Raw genomic sequence first — 12,108 nt, 5'->3', positions numbered from 1 at the left:
ACTCTTGTGTATGACAGTTCTTCTATAATGGAAGTGCCACGTCAACGTGTTGATGTTACTCGGTATTTCAGAAGAAGTGTCGGGTGAATCGGAGACCTTGAAAGCACCGTCTTCACATGAGAACCACTCGGATTAGGAAATGAATAGTAAAGAAGAAAATCTGCCTTGCTCTGGTTGTTTAATTCTGTAATCAGTGAAGCAGCGACTGACCTGAGGGGCATCATCTACTAAGAGTTGAAGGACGCTTTAAACACTCGACTACAGAATTCACTGTGAGGGAGAAAAAAAAATCACGAGAGGTTGTGTTTCTTACTTTCATGCACATGCAGCTGGCATCAACACCTTAGATTGTTTTGATAGTTATGGAAAATTTTGTGGCCATTGGGAAAGGCAGTGGTCTGAGAACCTTAACCATGCAGCATAGAAAGTGCAGACATCCAGTCAGCCAATCATGAGGCAGCAGTCCAGTGCGTACAATTATGCACACACAAGCTTCAGTTAATGTTCACAGCAAACAGCAGAATAGTGATAAAATGTTATCTCTGTGAATTTAACCGTGGCATGGGAGTTGGTGCCAGATGGTCTTGTTTGAGTATTTCAGAAACTGCTGATCTCCTGGGATTTTCACACACAGCAGTCTCTAGAGTTTACACAGAATGGCGTGAGGGGAACAAAAAAATTCAAATGAGCAGCAGATCAGAAGGTGATGAGGGATGTCGGAGGAGAATGGCCAGAATGGTTCAAGCTGGCAGGAAGGCTATGGTAACTCAAGTAATGATCATGAAAGTGATAATGAGTCTTTATTTATCACAAATACTAATTCTTTTCTTCACATACCCCAGCATGTCAGGAAGCTGGGGTCAGTGCGCAGGATACATGATACTGAGGTCAGAGTGCATGATACAGCGTATCATAGGGCGTTGCTCAAGGGCCCAACAGTGACAGCATGGCAGTAAACCACACTTTACAACCGTGGTGAACTGAAAAGCATCTCCAAACATGTCGAACCTTGAGGTGAATGGGCTACAACAGCAGAACACCACATTGGGTTCCACTCTTGTCAGGCAAGAACAGAAATTTGACGCTATAGCGGGCACTGGCTCACCGGAACTGGACAATTGTTTTTTGTTTTGTTTTTTTTTTTGCTTTGTTTTTTTTTTTAAATGCTGCAATATCTATTAAAAGGTTAGAGGATTTTGTTGTTTTCTTTCAACGTCACCTGGTGTGCTCTTCATATATCCACTGTTTGTTTGGTATACCACCATAACCTAACCACTGTCCTAAATTGTTCACCAGTTTAGCAATGTTCTCACGGATTCCGAAAATCGGTCAGGAGCCGCTCTTATCACACTGCTTTTGGAACGTGGATTAGAGTGATTGAGGATTTGCGCTTTTTATGTGTATTTGGCATATTTGATAAAACGAGAAATGAATGGGGATCGTTTGTGAGAAGAAGACCGAATATACCGTTAGCCTGTTGTGTCTGATTAGCTCTGCGCTTTCTTGAGGGAATAAACAGGCGGTGAATAGTATTAAAGAGTTCCATCTTCACCTGAAATTGAATCTTCTGGGGAAACGTAATTATCTCGCTACTAGCAGAGGCACAACAGGAAGCTCTGGATTTCCCATGGAACTTCAGGTTCATGTGATGTGTAATGCTTCTCTGAGAGTGATCAGTTTAGGCGTGTTCAACAAATCAAATTGCAAGGAATGCCACTTCTCCGTTTTTAATGTGTATAGGTTTCATAGTTTGTTTGTTCCTCTCCTCTGATTGCTGAAATGATCATATAATCGGATTAGTGTCTTCATTTGGCCTGAAAAGCAAGCTGAAGCATGGACCATGTCTGTGTTGGGAAAATATGACTGTTGTATGTACGATAATGTTTTTCACTTTACATCAGGACATCTGTCCTCTGAGGTGAGTGTGTGTGTGTGTTGGGCTTAAGAGCGTATGGCCTCCCATATGTTCACCAAGAGAAGGAAACAAAACAGTCCTCACAGCTTGTTAATCGGCTCATGCTTGACGCTTGGTTAGTTCGTTTCTGTCGTGCCTGCTAGCTGCTAATCCTTATCCTGAGGTAAACAGGCATTTATTCTATTTCCGCTGACGCTGGACCTCCCCTGGTGGCGTTAGCAGTTATAGTAAGGCTTTCCGGTTGCTCTGTGTTAAGCTGGCATGTTAGTGACTGAGCATATAGTACGTGTATTGACATTGCAGTCAGGTGACCATCCTCACATGACCATCATACTCTCTGAGCATGTTTAGATGTTTTAAAGCAGAGCAGAGGTGGGCAATATGGCGAAAATATCATGATGATTAAAGAATTTTCACTTTCGCAACGTGTGTCAGGAACCTGCGGAAAAAACTAGCCATTCTTTGATACGTTTATTTAACATCAGCAGAAAAGTGAAGCATTTGGCACAAAGATGTGCTTTAAAATCAAATCAGCTACTTGTTAATATGGCCCGATCAGCATTATAAAAGTACTGTCAATATCTCAGGAACATGTGTTGTGTATTGTGTAATATATCATATTATCAATATCGGTATCCTCTTGGGTCCGTCTCAATAAGCTCCCTCGCTCACTAGGTTATGAGTCGTGTATATCATGTATATCGGCGACACGATTACATACTCATGTTGTAAAACGTCACCACCGGCATTCACCAACAACAGGCAGGAACGATATCTTTCTGAAATTACAGTTCATCTCAATGTGTTGGCTTAATCACACGCGTTTCTGTCATGGTACGTCAGTCAGGAGCGTAGGCTAACTAGTGTTTTTTTTTTTTTTTTTTCTTTTCACTTTTTCACTTACTGTAAAACTCGTTAGACTCGAACAAGCCGTATGTAGAATGCCAAATAAAGTTAAAAATCGCTAACGTAAGTAATCATTTGAGCGCCATAACAATGATAACATGGGCAGTGGTGGCTCAGTGGTTAAAGGCTCTGGGTTACTGATCAGAAGGCCAGGAGTTCAAGCCCCAGCTCTGCCAAGCTACCACTGTTGGGCCCTTGAGCAAAGCCCTTAACCCTCAATTGCTCAGCTGTATATATGAGAGAAATGTATCGCAACATAATGAGCACTGATGCACTTTGGTTTTGCGGTGCATTGTGGGATTTTTTTTTTTGGGACAGCAAATGTTGCAGTGCACTGGAAGGATTTTGTGATTGAGACCTTAAAATGGCCGACTGGAGTTGATTGAGATGTACCTCTTGTTTTATCCCACAGCACTGTTGAATTCTCAATTCTGATTAGTTATAGAAGATACTGATTCATTTTCTATAACGGCAACTCTACCGTCGTTCCAGCTCCAAGGCAAAGCACAGGTTTATACCAGTATGCTTATTCTAATGGTATCTTTTCTATAGTAACAACTCGTTCACACAGACTTGTATGGCAGATGATTGTATAATTTAAGGCTAATAATAATTGATTAAAAGGAGACCGCGTAATCGTTGATGAAGCTTCCTGTAAGGAGAAGTTTATTTAACATTTATGGAAGGAGAATCAGGTGTCTTTCTTTGTAACGGTCAGTAAGTTTTTCCACCATGGGAGAGTCTTCAGGGCAGAGGGCTTTGTGCTTTCTGGATTCTCATTAACGTGACAAGCTGCGATTTTTAAAAATGTATTTATTCCGTTATTTATTTAATTTCGAGAGTGAGGGGGAAAAAAAAGCGAGGTTGGTGAGGGAACACTTGTTTATAGATGCTATAACGTATGCGATAACAGCATACTAATTTGTCTTGGGGACTATAAATTATAAACAGTTTAAAAAGCATGATATATTGTTCATTAATATATTTTAAAATTGTGATGGTTGGCAAATTGCTGCGTAAGAGGAATAAAATAATTCAGGGTGTTAACGGTTTTATCCGCTTTGTCTTGGGCCGCGCTGTGGTGCTGTGTTTCTGCTCAGTTTTGTTTGGAAACAAGAAAAAAGTCAAATTTGAGAAATATGCAGTACGTGAACGAAGGAATGGTTATGAAGATGAAGCAGCGTGTATTGTCTGTTCTGCAAAGAGAACTGGAGGTACAGTGCAAACCATGTAGCTTGTTTGTTTATTCTTTTTTTTTTTAGGTAGGATATGCCATTTACATTTATTCATTTAGCAGACGCTTTTATCCAAAGCGACTTACAAATGAGGAAATAGAAGCGAAGCGATATATCAAGCAGAGAACAATACAAGAAGTGCTACCGTACAAGATTTATAATCGAGTTCTAGAAGAAGCAAATTGTGCAGAGTAGAGGCGTAAAAGCCAGAGTAAGTATTTATTTATTTATTTATTTATTTAATTATAGGGGTTAGTTAAGTGCTCATGGAAGAGGTGGGTATTTAGCTGTTTATTTTATTTTATTTTATTTATTTTTAAATAGTGACATTTTGCGGTCTAGGTTGAGGTTGGAAGTTCATTCCACCACTGAGGAACAGTTCATATGAAGGTTCTGGAAAGGGATCTTGAGCCACGCTGAGTAGGCACTACTAAGTGTCGGTCGTTGATTGATCGCAGATTGCGTGAGGGAGCGCAAACCTCAAGAAGAGTGTTGAGGTATGGGGGTGCTGTTCCAGACAAGGTTTTGTATGTGAGCATCAAGGCCTTGAATTTGATACGGGCGGCTACAGGAAGCCAGCAGAAGGAGAGGAAGAGGGGTGTGACCTGGGTCCTTTTGGGCTTGTTGAAGACGAGGTGTGTTGCTTCATTATGAATTATCCGAAGGGGTTTGATGGAGCTGGCTGGGAGGCTCGAGAGTAGTGTGTTGCAATAGTCCAGTTTTGATATGACAAGAGCCTGGATTAGTAGCTGTGTATCCTGTACGGTGAGATAGGATCTGATTCTCTTGATGTATTATTGCGCGATATCATTTTGCCGACACAAATAAATTGATGATAAACTGGATTCAGATATCTGCTGCGCTTGACGGAAATGAATTTGATTCCCTCTGGGACTCCTATTTGCTGTTTCTCCACGGTTGTTGTAGAGGAGCTCATGATACAAGATTACTCTCTAAGTAGATTTAACATGCTTAAAAATATCAGAGCATCTACAACCGAGAAAATCGGTTGTAGGAAGTCCTCCCAGAATGAGTCCCTGACAGGGACATCTGGGCTGAAATCGTATAGTGGGCATCCGTATTTAGAGTGACCTGAATATTGGGAATACATTCGAATACACTATTAGGAAAAAGTATGAATGTTTCCAAGTAGAACCCTTTCAGAAATGTAGAACAATTAACTTTCCAAAGAAGGTTATGTATTGTGACAGACTTATTAATGAACACACTTGGCGGACTTGTCAGGGCTTATTAAATTGTGCCCACTAATGATATGTTGCTGTGCTCTCTTGTTTCCTGGAGATTAGCTTCAACTCTTGATCTTGCTCCCATTTGCAAACACACACGCATACACAGTGTCTGGGAGATTACACCTGACCCCTGCCTTCTTCTCTGACGTGCACCTTAGCTTAGTTAAACTGGAGATTTGCTGTTATTTTGTCCTAAGCCTCCAAGGCTGAGACGTCTCCTTTTCTCTCCTTCACGGACTATTCAGACAAATTTTGAAAAAGCCGAAACAGGCGCACACGGGGCCAAGACCGAGAACTTCTCATCCCGAAAAGCGAGAAAGCTCTGGACACGTTACAGCTAATTTGAGTCATTTGGTGGATATGTCAGAATTCAAATGTTGGACACACTGTAACTGATGAGTCTTCATGCTGAGCCTGTGGAGGAAGTATGGGAATAGGCAGTTCCTTTGCGCCGAGATCAGACCACATCTTTACAATAAGGTACGTACTTGGACCCCTTCCTGACGCAGCATAGGGAACGTTTTAAAAGGTTTCGCAATAGTCTGGAAGAGCTGACTACCAAGTCTGCTATCGTTTGTTGACATAATGCAGCCTCTGTGTCACTCGGTATGGTGAATTTCTATTTGCTTCTTTTTTTGCTGCACGTGTTTTAAATCGAGGGTAGTACACTGTTCAAGATCTGTCTAATGTGTCCTGATTTTGGAACAGAACTCGAATAACACAGACGTACATATACAGAGACATATGAGAAACACAAGGCTTGTATTTATCTCAGCTAAGCACGTTAGCTGTATCCATTTGGCACGAGTTGATCTGAAGCAATGGATCTTTTTCAAATCGCTTTTTTTTTTTTGTTAAGGCTTCCTTCACCTTTCTTTTATTGTTCTGTGTTTATTCGTCTCTTCAATCATGGCTGCTTAGTTTCTTAATCTGTTTAATTTCAAGTACATTTGTTTAGTTTGACGTGTACACTTCTGACATTTCTACCAGTCAGGGTTTGACTATTCTTCTACATTGTGTGATAGTAAGGATATTCCATATCACATCACAGCTAGGGAGAATTAAATACGTCATTGCATTGTAGTTTTATGATTTATTCCGTTAAAGCTTGTTTAATTTTACCCCCATAATTACAATCATTATCGTCCTGAGTTTGTTCATTACATTGTAGGACATTCATTCTATCTTATAATGTCGATGTTCAAATGATTTTTAAATTACTGCTTACTTTTTTTTTGAAAGGTCACATGCCATCATATTGTGTTGGCTTATTTTCCGGTCGGTCTTCTTTCAAATTTTGAATTCAAACAGAAGTGCCGTCATGTCTAGATTAGTCATAGCATTTATACTTTTGACCGCTTGTTGAAGCAATGTGGGCGGCACCTGCAAACGATATTTTTCTGCTTTTTCAGCTAGAAGCTGTCAAACCAAACATGATTTGAAATTCACCAAAGGGGAAAGACATTAGAGTGTCCCCCACCTCCCCATTTTTTTTTTTCACATTTTTGCCCCTGTTTTATTTATTTCCCAATTCCCACTCACTACCCAAGTCGCCTTTGTGACATGACCGCTTCCAACCGGGGAGGCTGGGAACTAGCGCATGCTTCCTGTGAGACCTTTGAAGTCAGCCAACTGCAGCTTGTCTTGTGGGCTAAAAGAAAACCAGAAATGCAAATATTTTGCATGGCTGTGTTGATATACTGGAGATGTTTAGTGCGTATAGATTGGGATCTACTGTATATGTATTGAGCTGTGTTCCTTTTTAGCCAGACAAGATGACGTGTTTGATTTCCTTTCATGTCGGACCAGGGTATTCGTACTGTTTGCTTTTAGGCTATAGCCAATATATGGTAGGGTTTTTGTGCCTGCTAGGATTTAAAATTTTCCCCATTTTTATCCCAAATTTGGTCACCTGCCAATTGCCACCCACCACCTAGTTTTCCCCTGTCATACATCAACTAACAACAAGACTAACACATGCTTCCTCCACGACACTGTGTGATTGCTAACCAAACCATACAGTATGTTTTCAAACTGCTGCTCATGCCTCACAGGAAAATGCTATTTGCCCTCCTGCACACACCTGAGCTCACAGACACATGCGATTGGCTAGTGTCGATGTAATCGTGTAAAATGTTCTCTTTTTTTCCTGATTCAGAGTGAGCTTGGCACCAAGGCAAAACCTGTCACGGATAATCCTCAAAGGAATCTTCCAGGGTGTAAAAGTCGTCCGCGGACCCGACTGGGATTGGGGCAACCAAGACGGTAAGTACAGGCATGAATTTAGTAACAGTTTTAAGTCCGTTTAAATTCTTTGCTAGTAAATTTCAATAATTCATGGCATTGCCTCATTAGGAAATTCTAAGCAAGCTCAAAGTTTGAGCATAGTTTCTTGCGGTTGGTTCAGGCGTCCCAGTTAGCCTTTGAAGTGACTGCCTTTGAGCGTATGCTCAACAGACGTCTTCCAAAAAAAGGCACGTTCTCGTGTTGGTAGATATCTGGCTGTTTACCTCAAACAAGCGTTTGCCTTCGGTGCCACAGCAAAGGCTAAACGTCTAAATTTAGCCCTCAATAAACCACGCTGGAATGCAGGTTATGAGTAATTGCTGTTGTATCGCCACTTGACATTACTGTCTTAAATGGGAAACGGTTCCGACACGGCTCGCTGCTTGTTCATGTGAGGAAAGAAGTGTCTGCATTTTATTTCCAGATATTACTCCATACTGTGCCATAAGTGTTGGGTGGTAGGATTTCCATTTCTCCTCTTCTAGCCAAGACTTCAGCCTCGCCGAGTGATGACTTGTCAACTTATGAACTGGAACTCTCAATAATTTGATCCTTTGCCCTTTTCTTTTCCTTTTTACTGCATAATGTCTTTGATGCTAAATGAGTCAAAATGCCCATGCTGTGCTTGTAAAATATCTTCTTGTGAGTTCAATGGTGGTAATTGCTCTACCCCACAGGGTGTGGAGAAAATAAATAAATAAATAAATAAATAAATAAATAAATAAATAAATAAAACGACTTGCCATTTTCCCCCCCTGCACTTTCTTTTCTTTTCAATGCCTTATGCTCTTTGACTCTTTCTTTCCAAATTCTGATACTGAGTAAGTCTTGTAGATATTTCTTTGTATTATTCTTCAAAATTGTAAATATTCCGTGTGTTTGTTAGTGTGTGTTTGTGTGTGTGCTTGTAGTTGTCGTTGTTACTAGTGGTAGTAATGGTGTTTGGATAGTGTTAGATTTATAAGACGTAGCGAGTAATAAGACGAGTGTAATTTGCATTAGAGCCGCAACTAACAAATATTTTTGCTAATCGATGAAACTGTCGAATATTTCTTCGATTAATCAATAAGTTGGATTAAAAAGTCAGTTTTTATTTTCTGTCTTTTTTTTCTTTTTTTTTTCCTTCGAAAAAACGTTTCACATTCTGCCCGATGTTGTCCTTCAAACATGGTGCAGATTGAAGGCTATGAAAAAGTATTAAATGTATCTGCGTGGGCCATGCTCTACATTGTGCGAAGATTATTTATTTATTTATTTATTAAAAATATTAACCTTATATTTTGAAAACAAGCTTTAAAGTAGAAGTTAAATCACCTATATTTAAAATACTGAAAAAGAAAAACAAAAGCACAAGCTAAGTGTTAAGAGGTTGGATGTTCTGCAGTAACACACACGTTCACTCATCTGAACACAGTAACGTTACTTTATTCTGTAAATGAATGACCCTTCTTACATTCATATACAATGATATGTTATAACCCCGTTACAGTTACTGCTCTCATAAAAAAACAATTACTTTGGTTTCTAAATATAGCTAAATATAACATCGAACAACGTATTTGATCAAACTGAATATTTTAGTCAGTTATTGTGCTTCCTTTCTATTGCGCGCTGTTTGATTGACGCGTGGACTCGCACTCATTCGCTGTCAGGATGAGGATTTATGTCAAATGGAAATACTGGAGTGAATTTCTAACATTTACAGATAAGGATATAAAGGTAAAAATGTCATTTCTGCACTGAAGAACACAATAAACAGCACACGCTTCTGTCGCAGCGTCTGACTCGACAAGCCATGTTGATACACTTACGAGTTTGTTTGAAACGCTTCATATAAAACATTCTCATGTTTTGGACGACCTGGATCGTGCACTTTTCCCACAGCAGCAGCTCACTCTGTGACCTCCGCTGTGTTTTATTTGTAGAAATGCGTTTTTCACCATTGTGAAGTGACGTCACTGACGGGGGGATTATCCACAGTGACGTCACAGACCCGACTACATAATGACATTCATTGTCGATTATTTAAAATGAATTTAATTTTAATTGTATCGAATAGTTGTTGCAGCCCTAATTTGCATAGTACTTTTGGACTCAGTTTTAGCTCATATCCCTACGTTTCTAATGATCCATGAGTAGATTCCCCCACATGCGACACTGTGCTCAGACCACCGCGCTCTCGTGCGTCTGCCTGTGTGTTGTTGCTTTCTCAAACAGGAGGAGAGGGGAAGATCGGGAAGGTGGTTGATATCCGAGGTTGGGACCAAGAGTCAGGCCGCAGCGTGGCCAGCGTCACCTGGTCCAACGGCACCACCAACGTCTACAGGATGGGTCACAAAGGCAAGGTGGACCTCAAATATGTCTCAGATGGCCAAGGAGGTTACTACTACAAGGAGCACCTGCCCAAACTAGGTGTGAATGGGGGGGTGTCTTCTTTCCCATATTTGATCTATAACTAGTTATGTATTTTTTATGAATGTCTCGAAAATACCTAAGTTCTCTCAATTTAAGTATTTACTATTTGTGCTGAATTTTTTTATTTTGTTGATGCACGGCTCATTTGCTCCTTTAAACTGGTGCCAGGTAACACGAATAGAAGAACACATCAGAAAACTAACCTTGTGTTCACACCAGTACGTGACACGTGAACGTATTTATTTGCTGTGTAATTGGATGACACGCAGTACATCAGGAGGCTAAAAAAACTGAAATGGTAGCTGATTAATGCTTGGTCAGCTTATCCTTCAAACCATGGTCGTGTTTCCTTTATAGAGCAACACATCAAATTAACCAGAATATATTTTTCAAATTAATTCAATAACTCAAAATACTGAATTTAAAGTGTGGCATTGATTCATTATCTTGTGACTTCATTCAATTGTGTGCACAAACTGGCAGATTAAAAAATGCAGTAAAAAAATAAATAAAGATTTTTAAAGCACGTGTTCGATCAAGTGCTGTTATTTAAACTGCCAAATAATGAGGGTGGAAGCCACATTGTTAAATGTGGTGATTAATGTGAAAATTACAGCTAGGACTATTCATGCAGTAATATAATGGAAATACACTGGACTCCTATTCATTGTCTGTTTCAATGCTTGCCATCTTCTCTTTCACATATCATCATATATCAGTAGTCTGGTTTTTCTTAAAGGCAAGCGCAGTGGTCTAGACGCTAATAAAAAACCCCATCTCAGACACCTCTACTCAAGAAAATTCAGGCAACCCCGGAGGCCTGAACTACACGCAGGTGATTTTAATAAACTGAACGGGGAGCCCAGAAAATTCCAACTGTGGAAAATGTGGAACCTGTCGCTAAATGTGCATAACATTTCCCTGTAAAATATTAATTTAACTTCTGGATGTAAGTCGCTGAATATAAATATAGCTCTAAAGCAACAAATCCAACATATTATACGACACGTCCAATATACAGGCTGCAATATTGAGCTGACATTCAGTAAATCTTTTGCTTTGCTTTTTTTTTCCTTTTCCATCCAGTTCATTACTTCTCTGTATTACATCTGATGAACACATGAACTCGTGGGCTGCTGACAGGAGGAATATTTAATTACAGTGGAAAATAATACTTGATTGCACCGTACTGTATTAAATGCGCTATTTTCCGCTCTGTTAGCGGTTAGCCAAATATCCGTTCCTTAATTGTACAGACAGCCGAATAATAAAAACAGGCACAAGGCACATCTCTAGTATTATGCAAGTCATGTAAGTGAGTGACTTTGATAGTACAGGGTGTCCCAAAAGTCTCCATACACAGGGGACTATGTTTGCCAGCACCGCGTCGGTCGTGCCTTCGTCAGTGGATGTTTGTGGACGTCCACTTCTCGGTCGGTCTGCAACACTTCCAGTCTTCTTGAATTTATTAATAAGTTTGGCAGCAGTGTCGTGAGTGACGTACTCGCCATGTTTCCTGTTAAATTCCATCGCAACCTTGTGACAGCTTCCCGATCCAGCCATGAGAATGATTTCAACACGTTCTTCACACTTTGTCATTCTTAAAGGCAATCTGAAGAAAAAAAAAATTATAATAATAACAAACTTGGAAGACATTTTGCTAAAAAGTGTTCATTTCCCATACGTATGGAGACTTTTGGGACACCCTGTAGTTTAGGCACTGGCCTTTCAGCATGAACTGTAAGATTCCCTCCATGTGTGTGTTTAGGTGAACATGCAGAGCTGCAGAGGCAGGAGAGCGCTGATGGCCACACGTTCCAGCAGGGGGATAAGGTAAAATGCCTGCTGGACGTGGACATCCTCAGGCAGATGCAGGAGGGGCATGGAGGCTGGAATCCTAAAATGGCAGAGGTGAATGAACTTAACTTAATTTTTTTTTTTTTTTTTTTTTTTTTTTTTTTAAACAAATAGCTTCACCTTCATGTAAAGAGCTCGATATAGATTGTTGTTTAGGCATTTGAAATGACCCATGAGTGTTCTCAAATGATTTGATTTGTTTTTATATTACTAAATTTTTTATCAGAACTCTTTTTTTTTTTTT

At 40.0% G+C, this 12,108-nt stretch overlaps 1 protein-coding gene across 4 annotated transcripts in view; it reads left to right on the top strand.

Moving 5' to 3' along the window:
- Positions 1-12,108, top strand: part of mib2 (MIB E3 ubiquitin protein ligase 2) — a 91,653-nt gene that overhangs the window by 46,038 nt on the left and 33,507 nt on the right. For all 4 annotated transcript variants that reach the window (XM_017468433.3, XM_017468434.3, XM_053680173.1 and 1 more), the window contains exons 4-6: positions 7,465-7,571; positions 9,810-10,004; positions 11,776-11,918. In XM_017468433.3, coding sequence (XP_017323922.1) covers positions 7,465-7,571; positions 9,810-10,004; positions 11,776-11,918 — 445 coding nt within the window. The remainder of the gene's footprint in view (positions 1-7,464; positions 7,572-9,809; positions 10,005-11,775; positions 11,919-12,108) is intronic.

Source organism: Ictalurus punctatus, chromosome 5, assembly GCF_001660625.3.
Source record: "Ictalurus punctatus breed USDA103 chromosome 5, Coco_2.0, whole genome shotgun sequence".
NCBI classification, from domain to species: Eukaryota; Metazoa; Chordata; class Actinopteri; order Siluriformes; family Ictaluridae; genus Ictalurus; species Ictalurus punctatus.
Note: the sequence above shows the minus strand (reverse complement) of the source record. Positions and strands in the feature narration are given on the sequence as shown.